General features: G+C 36.7%; 1 protein-coding gene across 2 annotated transcripts in view; it reads right to left on the bottom strand.

Moving 5' to 3' along the window:
- Magi3 (membrane associated guanylate kinase, WW and PDZ domain containing 3) overlaps positions 1 to 24,376 on the bottom strand; it is a 233,731-nt gene that overhangs the window by 18,401 nt on the left and 190,954 nt on the right. For both annotated transcript variants that reach the window (XM_026394189.2, XM_026394188.2), the window contains exons 9-16: positions 23,455 to 23,643; positions 21,173 to 21,778; positions 19,932 to 19,963; positions 18,240 to 18,396; positions 15,458 to 15,549; positions 13,236 to 13,428; positions 10,247 to 10,435; positions 4,740 to 4,925 (exon numbers count right to left, since the gene is read on the bottom strand). In XM_026394189.2, coding sequence (XP_026249974.1) covers positions 4,740 to 4,925; positions 10,247 to 10,435; positions 13,236 to 13,428; positions 15,458 to 15,549; positions 18,240 to 18,396; positions 19,932 to 19,963; positions 21,173 to 21,778; positions 23,455 to 23,643 — 1,644 coding nt within the window. The remainder of the gene's footprint in view (positions 1 to 4,739; positions 4,926 to 10,246; positions 10,436 to 13,235; positions 13,429 to 15,457; positions 15,550 to 18,239; positions 18,397 to 19,931; positions 19,964 to 21,172; positions 21,779 to 23,454; positions 23,644 to 24,376) is intronic.

The raw sequence follows: 24,376 nt of genomic DNA, 5'->3' as shown, positions 1-24,376 counted from the left end.
TTCAAAAGATACATAAATAAAAATGAGGCATGTAAAACATACTAGAATGGCTGCCAGTGGGAGTAGTGAGAGAAAGGAGTGGAATATGGAGACAAGTGGGAATAAATAAGTGGGAAACAAAACCAAATCATGCCAACGCTACCAGAATCACTCCAATATGAGTCCTTGATAGCATTTGGTAACATGCTCAGTCTTGAAAATCAAATAAACAACACTTGACAAAATTGGAAATCAATTTGAAAGAATAATACAACACAAAGGTTTCTTTACAGTAAGCAGAAACTACCAGAATAGTCACTTTGTGTTCCATACTTGAGAACAAGGTCCCAAGGGGGAGGAAGACGGGGTATTGTGGGAATGCCATGAGGTGGAGTTATCATGTCATGAGTGCCTAGCTCGAGAGTTTTCTGGGACTTACTCTGCCTTTTCCTTGGCAAAACAGCACAGATACTAAATAGTATCCAGTAAAAGGAAGGAAAAAGGATGGTGGGAACAATAGTTCTTCTTTTTCCAGGAAACTGCCTGTTACCTATTAATAGTGAATGGCTCGGGGAAGCAGTATTGGATGAGAAGCAATGTAGTTCTAAGGAATGATTTGAATGTGTGATATCTGAAAATAGCTTTAGAGCTACAAATATTCATTTGGCTGTGGTGCAGTTGATAGGTTTTATACTGAATTCAATGAGAAACTTGGAAGATTTACAAACCCCATGAATGAAATTTTTATGGAGAGAGGACAGACTTTCTATTTTTCCCTGAAAAAAAAGAGAAGGGATTCTAAATGTTTCCAAAGTTTAATCAAAACCTACAGTACAATAAAATATTGTGTAACCACTGAAATGTGATTTTTACAATTCAAATATGATTATATTTTAAGAGGCTGTGCTTACGCATTGAATGTATTTTAAGAATCGATCTATTAAGAAGTTTCCTTCTCCACTTCTCTCAAACTGTGAATGCCATCATCCAGGAAAGCTTGAGTCCACAAGTATTGGGCCAGAATGTCAAAGGAAACTTTTACTTTAAGAAAAATGAGCATTTCTGGATGACCTCAGAACAGACACCATCAATAATCAATATTAATATTGGAAAAAATACTAAGAGAAAGAAATGATCTTTCTACTCAACTATCTATCCCAAGGCTACAAAGTATGGTTTGTGGGCGAGTGACATGAGCACCAGAAATATTATAGGATTGCTGACTGTTGATTATATTAATTAGTGTTGTGTTGAGTGAATAAGTAAATTATGATAAGCGATGTGCCCACGATGCAATGTGAACCGCAATACTTGGATAAATTGCAGAATTCAGATAGACTTAAGTTAATGATGTAAAGAGTCTACACCTGGGTGTACACCCCAGACCTCACCCAGTAACCAGCTGCAAGCACCACTGAACTAGGACTTAAAAACCCAGACTTCTGGGGGGCAACAGGACTAATAGGACCTGGACAGAAAGAATGAGACCTCCGTTGCTGTTGTCCCCCCTGCACCAGACTCCTCCAGCTCAGATCGACTTCCAGCAACCCGGGCTTCAGACATGTCACAGGTGAGTGTCTGGGACCCTTAGGTGTAGACTCAGTCTGAAGTATGAGGAGCATTAATAAAATAGATTTGATTGAATGTAACTGCAACTCAGAGTGTGCAGTTACCACTCACGACAGTCAGTCAGCAATAAGATGTACAGGATGCCGAGTGTAAATATTCATGAATCTTACAACAATTTAACAGATTATTTTGTTTTTATTTTTCACTTGATTTTATTTTATTGTATTTCACAAAAATACTGATCTGAGATGGATTGGGGAAAAAACACTAGTCCTTTTCTATAGATGATATGACTGAACTTACTACTGCTAATCCATTACTTCTAGCCCTTCCTTGAAAGGGTAAAGTTTCTAAGCTGCAAAGCCTAAGTTAAAAAGTAAAGGACTACGTATTGTAAAGTTTCTGAACTATACACAGAACCTGAAATTCCTAAGGCAGTTAAGACAATGCACTACTGGCCATTTAGTTGTTTAATAACTTAGGGCCCTGTGTAGCCCTGCACGTAGGCATCTAGGCCCCAAAACCAATCAGTTTGAATGTGTACCCCGCTTAGAAGTGACCAATCACCCCTGCCCAGCCTGTTCCCGCCAATGAATGTACTAATCATGTCTAAGAGTTGTTGTTTTGATTTTCCCGTGCCTCATGATGATTTGTCCTGATGTATGCAAAGCCTCCGCCCTCCCCAAAAAAGTGTACTTAAGCATTGCTCAACCCCTGCTCTGGGCTCTGGGCTGCTCTCCTTTCTTGAGTGGGCACGGAGCCCCAGCATGCTGGATCAATAAATCCCCTTCTGCCAATTGCATGAGTGGTCTCTTGATGGTCTCTTTCTCCGACGCTTCGCCGGACCCTTACATTCTCTCACTACTAACCCTACTGCATGGCAAAGGCATGAAGACATAAGCACACTGCAAATATCATTTTTGAAAAAAACCCTGAAATATTATTTCTTGTGGCACAGAGGTTTGCTTTTACCCTATGAGTCATAGAATAAATGTTACACCTAAAATGCAGGCTATGGAGATCAGATAAAGAAACCAAGAAAAAGAAATTTAACGTATATCATGTCTAAGTAACATTTCAAAATAATTTCAATATTTTTTTCATTCAAAAAAATTTTTCCTAAGTGTTTTGGACCCTTAATATTTAGCAGTAAACTGAAAAAAAAATCTCTAACTTGAATCTTACACAAAACTTATATAATTCTAGATAATTAAGTAATCTCTGAGATAAGGGAGATGAAGAAAAGCAAAGCAGGTTAGGGATAAGAGGAGAAGGAGCAGGCAGGGGGAGGTTTATTTTAGACACTATTGTTAAGGAAAATACAGCTGTTAAAAGTATGTGTTCTGACCTGGGGCTGTAATTCACTCTAGTTCACAGGACAGCCTGCCTAGCATAGATGAGGTTGTGGGTTTGAACCCCAGCAAAAAAAAAAAAAAAAAAAGAAAGAAACCAACCAACCAACAACAAACCCCAACAAGTTCTGGAACAAGTTCTGGAAGCCAGACTGGTTCTGTTAACTGGTTTTATAACCATAGGCAAATTATCTAATGGCTCTGCAACAGTTTTCTACCAGGATGTGAAAATCACAATGCCTACCTAGTATTATTGTATTAAATGAGTTAATATGTTAAGAATACTAAGTGCTTATTAAGTATTACTATTATTTCCAGATGTGGTGAGATTTTAGCAGACACCTGAATGAGTGAGCCAGTCAAAACTATTGATAGCAACTTATGATATTTATATGGTTTACAGATATTTTCACCTTAATTCTTGCAATGATCTAGAAATAGATATTATTAAATCCATCTACAGATAATAAATTGAAGATTAGAAACATTAAGTAGCTTGTTTAAAGTCACATGACTAGCTAACAGGTGGTCGTAAACTCTTTCTGTAGCAAGTCTTATTTCTATTAGGTTCAGGCATTTCTGTTCAGGAAATGGCACAGAAGTAAAATCTCCTGACTTTTATTTTGTTCATTTGTTCATTCATTTATTCATTTATATACTCATTCCTTCATTTAAAAACATTTACTGAGCACCTACTAAGTGTAACAGCCAATAATACCCTCTTCAAAGAGCTAAGTTGCCCAGGCTGGCCTTGAACTTGGTATCCCTCTGCCTCAACTCCTGAGTACCTGGGATGATAGGTATGCAGTACTGCACTTGGCTCTGAAAGAAGATTTTAGAAGGAAGAATCAGCAGAGATTAGGCAGAGCCTGGGAACAGAATAGAGTAGGGAAAGAGCAGAGGCAGAGGCATCCCAGTATTTGTGGGATCCTACCTAGAACTGGAAAGGGCCTCAGAGAGCAGCTGGTGCTCACGTAGAGCTCCCCAACGCAGTGTCCTGAATGGAAAGAAGACTTTATAATACCCTAAAGAGAAAAGTATGAGAGTGGTTGGTGCCACAGGCACAGAAAGAAAGAATCAAGCAGTATAAAGGACCCAGGAACTGACTTCATTAGAGGACCATGAGAGAGAAAACAAAACAAGAATAAACATCACAGTGTGAGGAATCTTAACATGAATGACTGGCCCTTCATGATTCTGTTTTTGTCTTCTCCTCATTAGTTTTGAAAAAATCAGGAAAAATGAGATGAGCACGACGCACTGGTCACTTAGTAATTCATAAACAAAGAACATGGACGGGTTCAAAATGGTTCCCAATTAGAAATTCCTGATGATTAAAGAAAAGCTTTAAACAAAGGGTGACACTATTCAAGGACGGTCAGTCTGTGTCTTATGCCCTATTTATCAGCCATTCCTACACGTTCCCCCATCCCCAGCTTATAAAGCAGCTGCCAGAACAAAGTCCTGCCCCCACGGAAAGGCCCTGACATGAAAGGGCTTGATATCATAAGTGACCTCCTTTGAACTGTTTAAAGGATTTTCTCTCACTCAAGCAGAGACTCAAGACATTATTTAAGAAAATAACATCTAAAAAGTCTTACCAGTCTTTCTTTTGGGTGATTGCTTCTCCAGCACATAAATAAATGGCCACCACTCACTTGCTGGGTTATTTTTCTTGAGCTGTTGACAACTTTATAATAAACTGTCTTTTAAAGCCATTAAATGGAAAAGGCAAAGAATGAGACCCCAAAGCACACAGACAGTCCATACTGCAGTGATGCTGGTGCACTGCAGGCTGTGCCTCTCGGCCACAGGGAAGGTGAGCCTAGGCTTCCTTACCTTCTTCAGCAACCACCGTCAGTGTGACAGTGATGCCAGCATCTTTGATCAGCTGAACAATGCTGTCATGGGATAGCTCAATGATGGACTGTCCATTCACTGCAGAGATGTGATCTCCAACCTTCAGTTTTCCACAGCGATCAGCTGGACTTCCTTCTATGACTCGGCCAATTTTATGAGGAATAACTATGAGAAAGAATCCCCAAGTTTTCCAATTATTTAAGGTAACTACTAGTATTGGATTCATCATCATAATCATAATTTAAAAATTCAACATATAACATCAAATAAATTCTCTGAAAATACAGCAAAGAAGCACCCCACATCACTGTCTATCAAGTGCAGCTATTTTTAATTCCCCTCCCACTCTCTGACCACATGCACACTTTACATAGTTAAAACCACAGAGATAAAGTTCTTTGCTGTTTTCCACTTACCAGAAAACTGTTTTAAAATTGAAGGCCACTGACTTGATCTAAAAAACTTTACAATGACAGTAACTGTTCTGCCAAAAAATGAGCCAAACGGCATCCAACAGACCACAGGTGAAGGTGGAGGTGAGGAAAAGGGCCAGGAATCCACTCAGAAAAGCAGATAACTATTGCCATGGAATTGGCAGGGGAGGGACAAAGGAGGGGTGTGCAAGACTGAGAATTCAAAAAAGGCTGGAATTCAAAAATTCAAGAATTCAAAAAAGGTCCTGGAGAATGTCAGAGCTGGATACGACAACAGCAACCTTTTCCATGGTAGAGGACAGGCAGGGTCCCACCTGGCTGCCGTCTAGAGACACAATATAGATACTGCAGTTGAGGGTTTGCCAAAGAGCACAGGAGAAGGTGGCACATCACTCTGGAAGGCACCCAGGGCAGTCCCAGGGTGGCTTGTGTTGGCAGCACATGTAGCCTCCAGCCACTTCTCCTTTTTTTAGCACCAGAAAGTGGCCAACGACCACACAGTCCTTGTCCAAGCCTCTTTCCTTCAGCTTCTTGTTCAGGACTTCCCTGGGGCCAGGCTCCCCACAAAGTCTTGGTGCTTCTGGGAAGTTGCCATCTTCATTAGGCTTACTCAGCAGCTCTGGAACCCATAACAGCTCTTGCTCCCTCCCTCCCCGATACCTCAATTCCTGGTCTTTTTCCAATTTTTGTAACGTAATCCTAATTTTCATGTCTAAGGGCTACTGACCTTACTGATATTGATAATATCTCACTGATCTGACATCTTGTTTGTTGTTGGCCATTAGGACTTTATCAAGCTTTCAGCTATTTTGAAATCTGATACAATGAATGAGACTCTCTCTCTGGCCTTATTGAAGGGGCACTTATTCCCACAAGGAACCTTTTAGATAAATGCAGATCAAACTCAAGTTTAGGACTCAATAATTACTGATCAGAAATCCAGGTACAATGAAAAGACTGATCATTAAAATGAATCATATTTCTATAAAAAATTAATTTCTTTTGTGTCCTTAGATCTTAAAAGTCAAAAGCTGAGTGAAGTTAGAACATTACATATTTAAGGTTAAGACTGTTTGGCTCATGGATTCATTTCTGTTCTGAATACACAAAGACTTGTCTCACATATCTGTAGACACTCTGTGCAGTGCTACGGCACCCTTACCTCAGAACACTGAGGGCTTTCCCAGCCTAACCGGCAAGATGCTTTGCTCTTATCACAGTTTAGAATAAATTCTTAGATAATCAGGAATCATATCAAACAAAATATCTTCCACTGTGCAATAAAGGGCATTTGTATTGGAACAAATGTTCCTTCCAGGGTCTCTTGAGAACTTCCTAGCCTAAGTCATAAACTTAATCAGGCATGTGGGCTCTGGTTGACTACTGATTGATATGAATAGGAATAATTAATATTCTTAGATGCCACTCCTTACTAGTTTTCTGAATCATATCTAAGAGTATGTTAGGGACATTTTAATAGAGCCTCATTTGGAGTGGAAAAGTTATTCTTGGTCATGATTTATGTCCTTACTGATGTAGTACTTTGGCTCTTCTCAGATTATATAGTGGGAGATTTTATCTTAAAATAGAAAAAAGTCAATGTTGGAAGCAAGTGCCTTTTAGCTCTGACTTACACCCAGCACTTAAGATTCAATTTTCCTTGCAAAGAGAATGATTAGAAATATGTCAGTGCAGTATGAGACATGTCCTGTGCCAGGCATTATGAGTGGATTCACTAACAGTACAACAGGTGGCGCATCACAAACACATGGTGAATAGCATGGTGGCCCTGTGATGACCTTCTAAATCTTCTTAGTTATTCTCCTTCTTAGAAAAGATTTCCTCGTACATAATGTTCATTCTAGATTCCCTGAGAAGAAAACTATTCAGCTTCTTGGCACATTGAATGGAAAGCAGCAAACAGAATTAACCTCTGAAGTCTCAGCTGTCCTCTATCTAATCATGTGAGCAATGTGGCAAAAAGGAATTGGCAAACGGCAGTATACAATCTCCTAAAGGGTTGGTTGTCTGGGTGAGGGGAGATGAAAGTAGATTGCTACTGTCTTGGTATTTATAGCAGTACCATCAAGACAGCTAAAAGTCACAAACAGACCAGCAGAAAGGTCCTGAATGGACTGGGAAGTTTTGCCAGGTGCTCCCTTAGAGCACACACACCCCTACCTACAGGATAACCCCCAGCCCTGCCTTGGTTTTGTTGTGTACACAGCCTGAGGGCATTCGCCACAAAGCCAGCTCATCCATCTTCATTCATCTGTGGCCTCAATCTGTCTTACAGTCTGCCTCCTGGATGCTAAGATCACATTAGTGCTCTTCAACATTTCTTTTCAGGATCAGAAAGGACAGTAACTAGAAATGTCCCCTTCTTAAAGAAATCCTCTGCAAACAAGAACTGAAAACCAATACAATAAGAGTAACATTAAAAGCTTCGAAGTACTGGCAAAGTGAAAATGAGCAGGGCTTTTTCACCTTAAGAGAGGCCTTTTCTAAGCACAGTGCTCATTCAGCACTGACGCATACTGGGACGCTAACCCAGATCCCAGTCTTCAACAGAGTTAACAGGGGAGAATCTCAGAATTTCTAAATGCTACGAGGAACTCTTTCTGAGATGTATGTCACCTGATGAAAATACATTTACTCAGAAGAAAGTAACCTTGGTTGAGCAGAGTTCTAAGATGAAGTCCATAGTGAAGAATCTACAGACAGGATTCCTGCCTCTCCACTGCTACTAATTCCCTTGTAAACCACACCTTCTTTGCTACAGAGATTGCAGCAAGTGCTCAGTCTCTGTGAGGGAAAGCTCTTCATACTCACTCACCCCAGGACCAGTCTATCTGTATGAGATGAATGACATTCAAAGAAGAAGGCATGAGGGGTCAGCATTTTGTGAGATTATTAACTAGCAGGTCAGTGAATTCTGGTTTTGCACCATGACAGAAAATCTCAGGTACTTTATATAAAATTTATCAACAACTTAAGCATATTTTAGCATTCAGACTGATAATCAATGAACTGCAAACACTCATTTCCTGCCACATATTAGCTGCTGCCTTGATTGTACATTTTAATTGAGCTTTCTTTCCCATCTCATTATTAAGAATCAACAAATGTTTTAAAATTTCTTTAAAAAAGTAGGTCACAGATGTGTTGGTGCAGACTAGAGTCTCAATTTTTCAGGAGACTGAGGCGAGAAGATTGCTTGAGCCCATGAATTCAAGACCAGCCTCTAGTTTGATGGAGATGCCTTCACAAAACAAAACAAAACAGTTCAAGAGCCAGTAGAAATTTCCTAAATAATGATGATGATGATAACAATGGCGGCATCAGTTAACATGTACTAAAGTTCCAGGCTCTTGATGGGTAAATAACCTACCCCAAATCAGATCATTATTAAAGACATACACAGGGTTTGAATCCAAGTTTGTATAACTACAAAACCCAACATTTAATGACACTACCTTATTTAGAGATTGATCATCTCTACGTGTAAAACCATCAAAATAACTGAAGTAAAAAAAAAAAAACATTAATAAGAAAACATTTAAAAAGCTAAATCTAAACAAATACTTACAAAAATATGTTTAAACATGTTTAATACAAGTTTTCACTGAATTCTTTTATATCACTTATTTTTACGGTAAACATTAGACTGCTCATTTTTGCAGTGCTAGTAAGGGAATACAATCTAAGAAGTGTTTAGCATCTATGACACTGAGTAATAATCTTTCACTATTTCTGTTAAATGTCTGAGATTATTATATGGTATATGACAATGTAATTATCCTAAATGGTTATTTGTTTTTTAAAAGACTGACTTCCAATGATACAACACAAAAACCACCTAAAGGCTGCTTTCCTTTCATTTTTTTGACACAGGCCACATAATCATCCTCACAGCATCAGTGACAGTTCCAGTTCCAAGTGTTGCCATAGCAACTGCTTTCAGAAAATGGAAACTAGTATCAGTGAGCAGTGACCTGACACTATAGCAATAACTCATCCATGTCATAGACTCTTCTTCCTTTACACACTTGCATTAATTTTACCTTTTTTTTTTTTTTTTTGCAAATTGGTTTGGCTCATAACAATTTCCTGAAAGTGTTTTCTTTTTTCACTAAGGTTTTCATGACCATCTAGTCTATAAGGATCTCCCTATTCAAGATATAATCAAATCCATTGGCAAAAGCAAGGGCATATTTTCATGTGGTCAACATTTGTATTATGTGACTTAGAAAAATAAAGTTACCTTCAGACAAGCATGATATATATCAATGTGATGTTTCTCATTTTACATTCAATTGGATTTTATAATTATATATAAAGATTATAATTTCTTAGAAATATCAAGACAAGACAAACATTTAATTTGGTGAATCATAACAGCCCCGAATTTCCCACATGTACTCCCTCCTTTGTTGATGGAACTGGAGCGTGTGTGCGTGCATGTTCATCCTTCCCAGATATAAGAATTCTGTTAAACTTGGTTCAGGATATTCAGATTAATTTTCAAAGGTTTAGCATTTAGTGAGATATATATGAAAGGTAGGAGAGAAGGCCTCTTATCATTCAACAATTTATAGCCAGAATATAGCAATTATTATTAAGTAATATGAAAGAACTAAGACATATTTGGGTCAAGATAGATATTCCATTAATCTGTTTTGCTTTTTCTCAATTGCTTCTAGTATTTAATTCATTTCTACACACATGACTTCTAAGTTAAAAACACTGTGCCCAAAAATTAAAAAGAAATTTAAAAAAAAACAATTTTCTTTAAATCTATTAAATCAGGTCATTTGTACAATCTTGATACAAACTGAGCTGAAACTTATTTTATGGAATCTGAGATGATGGATAAATCTGAAGCCTGGAAGATTTGGTTCAGATTTCCTACTTTTAAAAATATTCACTATTTAAAAAAAATAAGTCTCTAAGGACATTTATACATGGTTCCTAATTAATCTTATAAATTCCAGTGGGAGGCTCAGAACGGTAAACTTACAGGGAGAGATGATAGATTATAGGAACGCTTACCTCCTGGAGGTGGTTTATTTTTTGAGGTGAGGATGACAAAACCAAATCCTTCATTTTCTTTTCGTTGCAAGACAACATCATAGGCCTCCTGGGGAGCAGGCCTGGCTGAGACCTCTGGTCGGTTCAGGCGGGGAGATCCATTCTGTGTTGAAATGAAGGCGTGAGAGCTGTCGTCCTCAGGTTGTTTCTCTACAACAAATATAGTTAGTTTTGATATTTCTGGAAAATCATAATTTTTGGTAAATAAAGTATTTTTGTGCTAAGCCTCTCAAATAAAATTTAGTTTCTAGTTACAAAGAATACAAAAGCAGCCTCCCAATGTGAGTTTTGAGTATAATCTGAGTACAGATAAAGGCAGCAACAGTATGTGGCTCTCTAAATACTTAAAGTATATATTGGACAAATATATATGATCTAGTGTTATCTCATTTTAAATAAAGTTTCTCAAAGCCTCTGTGAAGTTTGATAGTAAAAATATTCTTCTTGAAATTGTTTTAGTTATGTCAAGGTTTATAACCTTGACCAGTTATTTTAACAAAAGTAGATAATAAGGAACTACATGATAAACTTTCTTTGTATATCAACTATAAATATAAATTAATTCAGTGACAATATTCATCAATGTCTGGTTAAAGCATGAGAACACAAATGCTGTCCCATTCTAACAGTCTGCCATCTACACAGGATTTGCCTTATATAATGTGTTTTACAATTGATATTTCTGATCTGATGAGATTAAATGAGTTCATCTTTAGCAGTTCTTGGTCTTTCTTTCCCCCACTTTCTGGGGCACATAACAAACTGTGCACATGAACAGCAGACTGTGCTGGGCACACATAAGATCATAAAGGATCTCCACAAAATGGGCATTTAACTCACACCTTTTTCTGCCATTCAAGGATGACACTGGAATCTGAGAATGACATGATTTAGTTCTAATTGATTAAAAAAAAAAAAAAAAGGCTTGGGTAACCTGCTATCAGGTCCCCTCTTGCCTCTGCAAGAGTTCTGTTTCTATTCTTCACACTTAAATAAATTCTTATCTTTTCAATCTTGCAAGAAAAAAAAAAAAGAGGCTTATTTTGTGTGATCATTTTGTTGGACATCAGTAATAGTCCCAACATACTACTATGGTGGAATATATATTTTTAAGGTCTCTTTTGGCTGAAAATTTATATGATTTTAAGAATATGTTTCAGAATCTTAACATAATTCCACCAATATCCAATCACTGAAAAAAAATTCCTGCATAATGTATGGTTAGAATGAATTAGTTAAAATGTCTCTGATAATGCCAAACTACTATGATATTTCTTCATGCATCTTTCTCCATGTTTTTCATGATCTTACTGAATGTAGATAAGCTCTAATTCTAGCACAACAAAACTGAGGGAATCACATTACATTCTATGTGTTTCTCTAAATGACTGATATTTACTAAGAGAGGGGGGACCATTATTTTGGATGTTGCAATCTTTTTTTTTTGTATTCAGGGGCACTTGACCACTGAGCCATATCCCCAGCCCTATTTTGCATTTTATTTAGAGACAGGGTCTCATGAGTTGCTTAGCACCTCACTTTTTTCTGAGGCTGGCTTTGAACTCAAGATCCTCCCATCTCAGCCTCCCGAGCTGCTGGGATTACAGGTATGCATCACCATGCCCAGCTGGATGTTGCAATCATTTTTTAAGAGTGATGTTACAAAATAGCTGGAAGTGTAGCCCAGTGAGGCCCTGGGTTCCATTCCTAGCAGTGGAAACAAACAAATGAACAAACCAAACCCCCCCCCCCAAAACAGGAACAAACAAACAAACAAAAAAAGAATTATATGAATATTCATCAAGTTAACAAACATTTACTGATGTTTACTCTGTGCCAGGCATTAGGTGCTGGGGATACAGCAGAAACTAAACGAATAGAACAAATAATACCCATAATGTTTCTTGTGCTAGAGTTGTCTTTTTCTAAGTGAATTCGCTTTTAAAAATTCTATATTCACAAAACTATTGGTAAGAAAACTGCAAGAATTATTCATATCCTAATGTCATAGTTTAGACCCTGGGCTTGGCAGTTAAACCATGACTTAATCCCAGCCTACTCCCTACCAGCTATGTGTCTCTTAATATTCCTGTGAGCTACTATACAACTAGTTCATGACAATATTTACAACATAGTGTTTTGAGAACTAAATAAAATAACTCATGCATCTGGGACATTGTAAGTACCCAATAAATGTTAAATTATATTATACTAAAACTTTTCTTGAAGAAAAATTTCACTTTCCTGGAATATCTGGGATTTCCTCAGGATCCAAAATCTTTTGATATTCAGCTAGTGGGATACCTTGATAAATAATTGTATTTGTCTAAAAAAATGAATTTTAGGACTGGGGTTGGCAGAGCACTTGCCCGGGATGTGTGAGGCACTGAGTTTGATCCTTAGCACCACATAAAAATGAAAAAAATAAAATAAAGGCATGTTGTCCATCTGTTAAAAAAAAAAAAAAGAATTTAGCTGGGAGGCAGAGACAGGAGGAATTTAAATTTGAGGTCAGCCAGGACAATTTGGTGAAACCCTGTCTCCAAAAAAAAAAAAAAAAAAGTAAAAAGGGCTGGGAGTGCAGCTTAGTAGTAGAGTTCTTGTCTAGTATGTGTGAGACCCGGATTCAATCCCCAGTACTGCAAAAACCAAACCAAACCAAACTAGATTTAAACCCTCATTTGATCTGCATTGCTATGTTGGTAAAATTTATCAATATATCAATATAATCTTAAAGAGGTCCAAAACTTTTTCCTTGTTTTTATAATGGCATTATTTCTGGATCCTTTTGACCTTACATGGCTTTCCACAATGGGGTCTTTGGTCATATCAAGTGGTTATTTCATATACTACTAAATATAATAAAATACCCTGCAAAGCCACCTAGAAAGAAGACTAAGTCTCTTTGTTTTTTCTTCTTAACTTTTCAAAGCAGAAACGATTCACCGACCTCCATAGAAGATCTTTCTTCTGACAGTTAATAACACATGGCCATTTCGAGCAGCAGTTGTCATTAGGTCCAAGACTTGTTTGTGTGACTTCCCTTTAACAGGAATTCCATCAATGCACATTAGTTCATCAGCTGCACGGAGTCGGCCATCTTTCTCAGCTGCTCCCAGGGGTATAATGGCACCAATATATATCTGGTAAGATAAAGTGTAGGTTGGTTTGTACAATCTACCAAGGTTAGCTGAAGATCTGAGGACTCCCTGACTCAGCAGTGTGCAAAACAACAACCTTCTGCAGTTCATCTATGAATTTAGTCAATTTCAAAAAGGTGATATCTTAAAAAGTGCCCATTCTCTAAAATGGCACTTCAAATAACCACAGTGCATAATGTAATCCTTCTAGCTTCTCAGGGTTGAGTAAATAAAAAAAAATACAAAGTTGTTCAATAACTCAAAAAGCACCATGATCTCCATCACCACAATGTAACAAAGCAAACTCAGAAAATGCAATTCTGTGGAGTAGCTACTAAGAGTACAAGTCTGATTATTCTGTCAGGAAAAATTTTCTACATATTTTTCACAGCAACTGGGATCATTTTTATGATTCTTCAATCACTGACAGTACAAGTGTTCCTCACTTGCATCTACTAGTATCCACTTGCATATCTGGTTCATTCTGCTCACCAATAATTAGACTCCTATAATTAGGCAATCCTGAATTTTAGACTAGTTTCAGACCTGGGAGAACCTGACATTTAAGAGAAAGACTGTTCTTGAGTTGTTAAAAACAAATTCTTCAAAAGTCTAAGAAAATACTATGAATATGAAAAAAAAGGAAATAATAAAAAATACATATACCATCAAAAACAAAGTTTCTTATGTTTGCTCTATACAGAGCAAGGTGCCTTAAGCTTCATGTGGTTCCAGTGATTACTGTAATTATAAACAATATGACTATTAGAATATATTTATATATATATATAAAAGAGATCCACTCAGCTATAGAAAGAAATGTCATAAAAAAGTATTGCTTATCTAGCTTCCAAGTATAAGAAGGTAATCCTTTACTCTTTGTCATTCAATACCAAGCGCAAAACTTAAAAACAAAATTAAGTTTATATGAGAATTATGCATAAACAAAATTCTAGATTGTAAATGCTTTGCAAATGTAGCTCTTATGCCTTCTGGACAGAAATATTAATTATTTTATATTCCTCTAGCTAACAAACGAAATGATGTAAAGTACTGAGCATGAAAACCCTACCCTATATCAAGACTAGGTGAAATAATATGCATAGGCTCATGCCAACTTTCTATGGAGCATTCAGAAAGTAGAGTGGTTGTAGCAAAGAGGACACTGGATTATAGGTCTTTTAAAGAAGAAAAATGTTTTAGAATCTGTTTAACAAAGGTAAAGGTAATAAAAAGTTAAAGCAGCCTTTCCTTTCTGGTGCTGGGGATGAAAACCAGGACCTTGTGCGTGATAGGCACATACTTTACCACTAAGCTATATCCCCCAGTGTTACGGTTTAGATCTAGAACATCCCCCAAAGTCTCATGTGTTGGAGGGTAAGTCCTCAGTGCAGTAAGGTTTGAAGGTGTGAATTTTGGAAAGTGACCTCTGACCTTATCAATAGATCAGTCCATTGATGGATTAATAATATGAATGGACTATGGCAAAATTGTAGGGTTAGGGTGGGGCCTAGTTGAAGGAAGTGGGTCACTGGGCATGTGCTTTAGGGACTATGTTTTGTTTCTGCCCACCTCTTACTGGTTACCATCGCTGAGCAGCTTTCCTCCACCAGACCTTTCACCTTCATGTTCTGCTTCATCTCAGGCCCAGAGCAAAGGAGCCGGCTGACTGTGGATTGAAATCCCTGAAACCTTGAGCCAAAATAAATCTTTTCCCTTCTAAGTTATTTTTCTCAGGTATTCATCATAGTGGCAAAAAGCTAACACTTTCCGCTCCAAACAAACTTCAATTAGTTCCAAAGAAAATAATCACTGTCCAATGAACAGCTGACATATTCAGTTTTTACCTACAGTTTTTACCCTAAACTATACCAGGTTAACTGGGGGACTGTGATACTCATATAAATGCAGTTCTTCCTCATATTATTAAAACTATAAGAGAAAAAAAACCCTTAAAATCCACCATATTTCACCAAATTGCCACTCAAAAATTTTAACAGGAATGGCCATATTCCAAAGTATTTACACTTACAGATTGGTCAGGTCCATCTCCTCCCAGCACCCTGAAGCCAAACCCTGATTCCTGTTTCCGAAGAAAAACATCCAAATCTTTGGTGTTTGGTGCTAAGAAAAACCAGAAAATGTAAAGTAAATATTTTTATTTATTTAAAAAGGATCAAAACAAAATTATGTTCAATATTTAGTAGAAAAATGATATAGAGCAATTCAGTAAACTATAATCTTTTTGATAGTGAAAATTAACATAAAAGTGTAACACACACAGGAGAATTCAACTATATATCCTATGCTCTCAATATTATACTGCCACTAACTTTTAATGCTCTCCAATCAATATTGGAACTTTCAATTCAGAATTATTCAATTTGAGTTAGATATTTAATAGGTACAAATGATCTAAGGAACCAAATTTGAGCAAAGCACTTTAAAGCCTAGGAAAAGAGAGTCTGTAAAATGCCTTATTTCTAATCCTTTTTTATGGGGGTAAGAGAAGCACATAATTTTTATTAATATTTTCATGCATCTGAATATCCAGAAAACACATTAGACATAGGGGCTTTTTATGCCCTAAGGAAATAAGAAGGCTTGGAAGCCAGCTTAGGAGATGCCATGTTGGACTGACAGGAAAAGAATGGAGTTCCGGAACCAAGCGCCATTGACAAACTTGGAATGTGCCATTTTCCAAAATATGAGATTCACAGCACCCGTTATAGGAGGTGCCCCCCCATTTATCAGAGTCAGCATAGAAGGGTCCTGTGTTAGCTCTGTGGGAAACTTAAAATTACTCTAGAAAAAGTCAATTAGGCCTTTAAAGTAATTTCTCTTTTCAATTAGCTTTGAGTAGGAAGAATGGAAACATATGGGTGAAGCGATGGAAGATGAGCCTGAGTAGTGGTGCTCACCTGTTATCAAGCCCAGGCGAAAGGCTGAGGCAGGAAGCATAGCAATTTCCAGGTCACCCTTAGCAACTTGGTGAGACTGTGTCTCAAAATCAGACTTCCAGCCTGCATTTTTCACAGGGTGCCTTATTTCTGCTCTAAAGCTAATACCTTCGTCTCAGGAAAATATCTGACATGGATAATGCTTTAAAGGAAAACACATAATAGCTAACCTCTCCCTGGCCCCATTTTCTAGGAGGGGAAACCAAGGGCCTATGTGACTTGCCTAGTGTGACACAGAGAATGGTAGAGCTGAGATTTTAATCCAGCTTGATTTCCAAGTTCTCAGCTCTTCACCCATGCCATCCTGTCCCCAAAGGGCAGGTGGCATTCATCAGAATATTAAATGAGCAAAATCTATTTCATGACTAAGGTTTTATCTGTGGGAATATATTAACGCTATTCATGAGTAAGAAGTATATACTAGAAAGGGAAAAGAGAGAAACAATCAGGGAACTATATAAAAAGTAAGTAAAATGTGGTGTGAGGTAAATTCTTGATAATATTCTTTGGAAACAATCTCTGCGGGTAAATACTTATTATAAGAATCACAGAACTTTAGGACTGGGGGTATAGTTCAGTGGTAGAGTGTGTACTTAACATGTGTGAGACTCTGTTCAGTTCCCATCAGCAAAAAAAAAAAAAAAAAAAAAAAAAAGAAGAAAAAATCATAGAACTTTAGAAATTAGAGAAATAATGAATCAAGTACATTTTTGTGGGTGAGGCCCAATGGGACTGCAATATTAAAATTATATCAGGCTGTGAATTGGAAGTCTCAAGGAAGGAACTGTACAGTTATACTAATTTAAATTATTGCTTTGCCATGCTTACACCTGGTCTTTCTCTTTCTAGATATGGCCTGGAGATATGATAATAAAGATCTACAACTAAGTTAATAAGCATGAAGTGAATTACATATTATATTTCTATCTGGGTATCTGTTTTTCATGGTACATACAGATCTCTTGTTTAAGAACAAATTTTTATAAATTAAACCTACTTATAGCTGTAATTTTAATTTAGAAAAGATTTGTCATCAGTAGGTAAATAAATATAAAAATGAATTTCTGCATTGACTCTGGTTTCCTATTAAAATATACTCCTGCCAAAAAAATCTCTCTAAAACACAGGCCCCCAAATATTTTCCCTATAGTTAAAACCATTTTGTGGCTCTCTGTCATTTATATGACCAACTCCAGCTTCTTCAGAAGTGAGTGATTGGCTCTCACTATCTGCCCCTGCTCTGTCTCTGGCTTCCCTTGCCAGTCACACCCAGCCATACCTTAGAATCCAGGCCACACAAGGCCAACCTGCAAATGAATGCTACTCCTTCTGTCTTTCCTTTTTGTCTTCCTCATAAGCACCTCTTTGTCCTTAAGTCTTAGCTCCAGCTTTACTTCCTCTATGAAGCTTTGCCTACTACTGTGTCCCACTCACACTGAAAAACTGACCGTTTCTTATTCTGGATCCAAATTAGCAGCTGATCCTTCTATAACTGTACCTGGTAGCCTCATGTGTACTTATCTATATAAGTACTTATTTGATTACACATTTGGCTTTTCCATTTAGACTTAATAATATTTCTGGGTGCCGGGCCTATGTAACCTATTTATTTCTGTATTCCAATTGCCTAATGTGATGTCTGCTAGACTGCTGGCCAAAAAAAATTAATACACAGTTTTTTAAAAAATAAATAAATGAACACTGAATGTACATGTAAGAAGCTGAGAGTCATATTAAAATGAGAATGAAGGAATAACTTCTTACTATTCTTTTGAAAGATGGGAAGGTTCTAGTTTAAAAATAAATCAATTTATCTTATTATATTCTCTCCTGAAATATTCCATCACTACTTACGTTTATCTTCATATAAAGTCTTAGACTTCAGGTAGACCTCAGAAGGATCCAACTTTGGGGATCCTGATCTGATAATGCTGGGTGGAAAAGGCATAGGCTGGGGAATGGGCTCATTTATAGTCTCCAAACTTCCTGAATTTTCCTTTTTATCTGTTTTCTGAAATGGAAAAGGGACTTACTTAGTATTTTTTTAAAAAATAAAATGGTTGATTAATTCATAAAACTGCTGTCTGAACTAAGTACTGAGTACAGCTGTATAAGTGGCAGGGTCAAAGGCACAGTCTACCGCCAGTCTTGGAATTCAATTTCATGTATATATCTGGCTAAAACATATTTAACTTAAATTAGAAAAAGGGTTATAGTGATGTCAAGTGAAGCGCCTCAATTAGTCTTATGTTTAAACAACTTTTCCATTTTCTCTGTATCACCAAGACAAAAATTGACTTTGGGATGAAGACAAATAGGAATCCAACACAAGGAAGCACAAGGAAGTAAAGCAAGAGGGAGCCTCAGAGAATACCTTCATCAAATTCTTCATGAGCTCCACCTTCCAATCACTGAATTTAATTTCCAATGAAGATGTTTAAGATAATATTTTCTCCTAAGAAAATGGACTAGGGAGCGTTAACTCCAATTTAGGTTATAAAAATAATATTGAAAACTCTGCCTGGTCAATTCAAATAAATACATGTTAAGCGATCAATCAGAGAACGGAAAACAGAGCAGCTTATTTTGATACCTTTTCTACTCAGAACTTTCCCCAAATAATTGTCAAGCAAAATGACTAAATTATAAATTTAGAAATGAAATCTAATAAATAGCCTAAAAGTATAGTTTGAGATCAGCTTGTCATCCGGAATTTTTGTTAGGACAGGAGATTACAGATTTCTATAAGTAATGCTGACTAGAAGGCAAGGGCACCAGCTTGGGAAGAGGCAGTGAGGGGGTCAGGCACCACAAATTCACCACGTTACAGGGGAATCCCCTTGCTGACCTACACCCAGATAGATGGAAGAGAAGGTGAAAGCAGCCTTCTCCCATCACCCACACATCCTAGGATTCTGTCACAAGTTGTTCAATGTCACCATAGCCTTCCATCAATTATAAAGCATTAGGGTGACTATGGCTGCAATGGCATCTAATAGATATGGTGGCACAGGAGTTAAAAATGATGCTAGGGAGGCAGAGAAATGTACACAAAAATATGGTGTGACTTTAAGTGAATGGACAAAAATTTGTGTTCACACTGGACCTGATTGTACAGTTTGTACAGAGGGTAGAAGCTGAGTGTTTCTTCCATTTTGATCCATACAACAGCAAATTTGCAAAGGATTCCTACTTAGTGGGCTAGAAGAAATTGATTTATTTAATATGGGATGGTCTTTCCTTTAATGGTGTATGATTTATGGTTATGAGAGACCTTTTTTTAATTTTGAGGTGAAAGACTCCAGAACTAAATTAGAATTTAAAAACTATTGACTTCATTTCCATATCTACATAATTATATATATATATATATATATATATATATATATATATATATATATATAAAATAAATAGCCTAAAAGTATAGTTTGAGATCAGCTTGTCATCCTCTTTCCAGCCACCATCTCATGAGCTCTCACAGAGGAAAATTTGGCACCTCCCCTATTGAGTAGGGAAGAAACACTTGAGGACAACTGTAATACTCACCATTTTGGCAGTTTTAGTTGGTGAAGAGGGGCCTTAAAAAAAATAAAAAATGAGCCAAATTTTAAAAACAGCATTCTCAGATCATACATACTGCTAATGTTTATAATAAACTAGCTATGACTTCTAGCAGGCTAGTAAACTGTTTTTATCTAACACTTTCTATGTGCCAGGCATATATCTATTATCTCATTTCATTTTCATAACAATCCTAAGGCATATATGCTATTATCATTTAATAGATAAGGTAAACTAAGATTCTTTTCTACACCATAGAACCAATAAGTAAGGCAGAAAATGACATCAACCTGTTGGACATCAACTTCAGGTTTCTTTGTATGTTTGTCAAAGCCCTGGATAACTGTCCAGCACTAACAAAGAGATTTCCTTCTGACTTTCAGCACACTCTACCATATCACCATGAGAAAAAAACAAAAAGGTTCAAAGAAACAAGAATAAAGAAAAACTTGCTAATAAAATCTTCATTTGTTTAAAAAAAAACTTAACTAAAAAGCCAGAGTGATAAGAAAGTGTAGGACTAAATTTCATTCTTTAATAAAAATATTAGTCATTTATAGGTACAGATGTGAGAAAGCCTATTAAAATGCAACTTTGTGGTTAGTGCTTGGAACTGGATTTATAATGCCTGGGAACAGTTTGTGTCAGCTGATGACCTTGAAAAATAAAAATTTCACTTCTTTCATATAAGCACAGTGAGGTTTAATTAACATTTTCAGGCAGCCATTAGAGCTTAAGATAAAAGCTTTCTGAGCACAAGCTATCATGACTGCCTTTGCCGAACAGGTTAACAAAGCACACCATGTTTTACTTATCCATAGAGATGTGAGCTCTTTCAGAAGATCTTTGGTGTATTATAGAAGTCCAGATGAAACACCACTGGTTGAAAGAGTCAATTTCTATTATTTTCATCAACAGAGAAAGTGAAATTAAGAGAATATGTTTCACTTGACATAGCATAATACTGAGGCTCTCTCTGGTCATTAAACCCATAAATCAGATTTTTAAAAGAATACAGTGGGAAAGAAATCAATAATGGACACATATGAAACCACTAGTAACTAAAACACTGCCAAAAAAGATACTGCTTATAGAAATAATCAGACAGAATCAGTGGATTACCAGTGAAATCTTCTGGGGAAAGACATTCTAACCTATAAAGAAGGACAATTAAAAAATATAAACACTTGAACATTAAGATTTTTCTTTGTTATGCTTTTACTCACCTCCTCTTAAGATAAGGAGTGGTACATCTGCACCTACTGGGAACTGTTTTAGCACTTCTACCACTTGGAGATGTGTTAAATTCTGCACATTTTGATGGTAGATTTCCTTAATTATATCCCCTTTCTGAAGGCCTTGACACCACTGGCTATCCAATATCATTTTCACCTTCTGTCCAGTGGGGCTGTCAGCAATTGCAAATCCAAAACCTTTAGGACCCTTAATCAAAGGGATGGTCACTAGTTCAGGCTGGGAGCTGCCCGATGAGGCCATGGATGCTCTCTGCTCATTTGGATCTGATGCACCATTGAGACGATCACTAGTCAAGATATGTCCAGATTTTCCATTCTGGTCCAGAACTATTGCTCCTGCCTTAAAATCCTGAGTATTCATGCAAGTCTCTCCCTTGGTTAATGACTGTCCATTGATTATTGGGGTAGCAGCAACAATATCCACAACAGGATCTTCACTGTCATCAGGAAGTGGATATCCACGACATAAAGTGAGGTTTACATATTGATTGACAGGTACCAACTGAAACATTTGGACAACATCTGCATGGGTGTGACCAAGGACACAGTTGCCATTGATGTCTACAATAACATCACCTGATAAAATATAATCATGTTAAAAAATAACTTTTTGCTAGAGAAAAGGCAAAAGTAAATTTAACAACCAAATTTGAATTCTGGAATTACCTTACTGTTCATTACTTACTGAAAAGATAACATTTCTAACAGACATTCTCTCTCTCATGACTTCTCACTAAAAAAATTATATAAATATCTAAAGTCTTAATTATTTTAGCAGCAAAGAGTTTTGACCTCAAGTTCAAGTGAATCATTTGGGGAAAAAAAACCCTGCAAATTTTATTATCAACATTTGTATACAGAGTCCTACCTAGGTGGCCACACAAAGCTCAATATGTTGTGGTAAGTATTTAGTGCACAGAAGATGAGCATCACTGGCTATTTGCACATACAAGCTATCCTTCATTACCGCCTTATTTCTTGATTTTAACAGGCCACAGGTTATAAATATACTTAAAAATTTATTCTCATTTGAGAAACGTAAAACTGAAATTTGAATAATGTCAACTTATAAATGTGTTTTCTTTTTTTAAAAATATTTTTTAGGGGCTGGGGATGTGGCTCAAGCGGTAGCGCGCTCGCCTGGCATGGGTGCGGCCCGGGTTCGATCCTCAGCACCACATACCAACAAAGATGTTGTGTCCGCCGAGAAAAAATAAATATTAAAAACTCTCTCTCTCTCTCTCTCTCTCTCTCCCCTCTCTCTCTCTTTTAAAAAAATATTTTTTAGTCGTAGATGGACACAATATCTTTATTTATTTTTATGTGGTGCTGAGGATGGAATCCAGTGCCTCACATATGTGAGGCAAGCACTCCACCACTAAGCTACAACCCCAGCCCTGAATGTGTTTTTTTTTAGTGTCCTTCTATTTGTAGAGATTCTGAATTTATTATAAATCAGATATTTAAAAGCGGAAGCCACAACAAAAAATTCAACACAAAAATGACTGTATTATTTAAAACACTGAAAAGTCAGCTAAATTAGTCTTTATAAAATTTAATTTTGTTTTCCTGATTTTACAATATTATAATCACTTTTATAATCCTAGCAGCACAAGAGACTGAGGCAGGAGACTAAAGCAGGAGGATCATGAGTTCAAAGCCAGCCTCAGCAAAAGCAAGGCACTAAGCAACTCAGTGAAACCTCATTTCTAAATAAAATACAAAATAGGGCTGGCACTGTGGCTCAGTGGTTAAGTGCCTCTGAGTGAAATCCCTGGTATCCACCCCCCCAAAAAACAAAAACTGCAGGATATAACAATTTGTTATCACTATAACCTTTTAACAAAGAACCTTTTTTCAAAAACAATTATAAGCAAATCCTACCTCCAAAAGTACTCTACATAATCAAAGAAAATCAAATGTTCAAATGGTTTTCTGAGATGGTTAATAAAACTGTAGTTTTGTATAACCAACGAATTATCTTAAAATTATACAAAATATTCCAAAAATTAATAAATTTAATGTTTCCTCTAATAATATCTGCTTGTTTTTAAAAATAGCCTTCCCTCAAGCTAGCATGCTTCTAATTTTGAGGCTAAACATTTTAATACAGTAACCTTCTTTAGTTCTATAATTCACTGTGTATATGTGTGTGTGTGTGTGTATGTGTGTGTGTGTGTATCTCCATCCTCTTTGCTATAATATTTGTTATAGTATCACTGCTCTTCAAGTGATTGTGACAAACTCATTACCTGGTGCAATTTTCCCATCCTGGGCTGCAGGACCATCTTTAAGCACATTCTTCACTTGTAGGAACTCATCAGGCCTATCTCCACCAATAATGGTAAAACCAAATCCCATTGTGCTTTTTTTCAGTGATGCTCGAACAAGGACACCTTTAAGTTGGGATGGATCTCGAGTAAAGTGTGATTTTTCCACATCTGGGCCAAAACAAGAAATGGGTTGAGAACAAAAATAATTATGATGAATATACATCACACACAAAGCCAATTTTCAAGATAGTCTATATAACTCAAGGAAACCATAAAGAATAGAAAATCAGAGCAAACCTAATGCAGAAAACTAGCATTTTAAGCTCATAAACTAAATCATTGAAATAATAGCTAATAAATCCCTTTCTTTTATAGGAAACCACCTACCTTTACTTCTCCTAATTGTCTTATTTGTGCTTACTTTCTTTCACCCTAGAGTTGTATCCTCTTATCATAGCTTTGCTGTGGTTTCAATTATCCACAGTCAACTATAAATAAAAAATATTAAATAGAAATTTCCAGAAATAAAAAATTCATGTTTTAAATTGCATGACTCTCTGAATAGCATGATGAAATCTTATGCCATCCTGTTCCATTCCACCTGGGACATGAATCAACTTTTTTTTTTTTTAAGAAATTAACCTTTATTTTTTTATTTATTTGTTTTTATGTAGTGCTGATGATCGAACCCAGTGCCTCATTTGTGCTAGGCGATGCTCTACCACTGAGCTACAGCCCCATGAATCATCTTTTGTCCTGCATATCTATGCTGTCTACACTATTCATGTGGGTTATCAGATCAACTCTCATGAAGTCAAGGTACTTGTCATCAAATAACCCTTATTTTACTTAATGGTCCCAAAAGCAACAAGAGTAGTGATGCTGGTGATTTGTATATGTC

Source organism: Urocitellus parryii, chromosome 11 (assembly GCF_045843805.1).
Source record: "Urocitellus parryii isolate mUroPar1 chromosome 11, mUroPar1.hap1, whole genome shotgun sequence".
Lineage (NCBI taxonomy): Eukaryota > Metazoa > Chordata > Mammalia > Rodentia > Sciuridae > Urocitellus > Urocitellus parryii.
The sequence above is the reverse complement of the archived record's forward strand: the minus strand, read 5'-3'. Positions and strand labels throughout refer to the sequence as shown.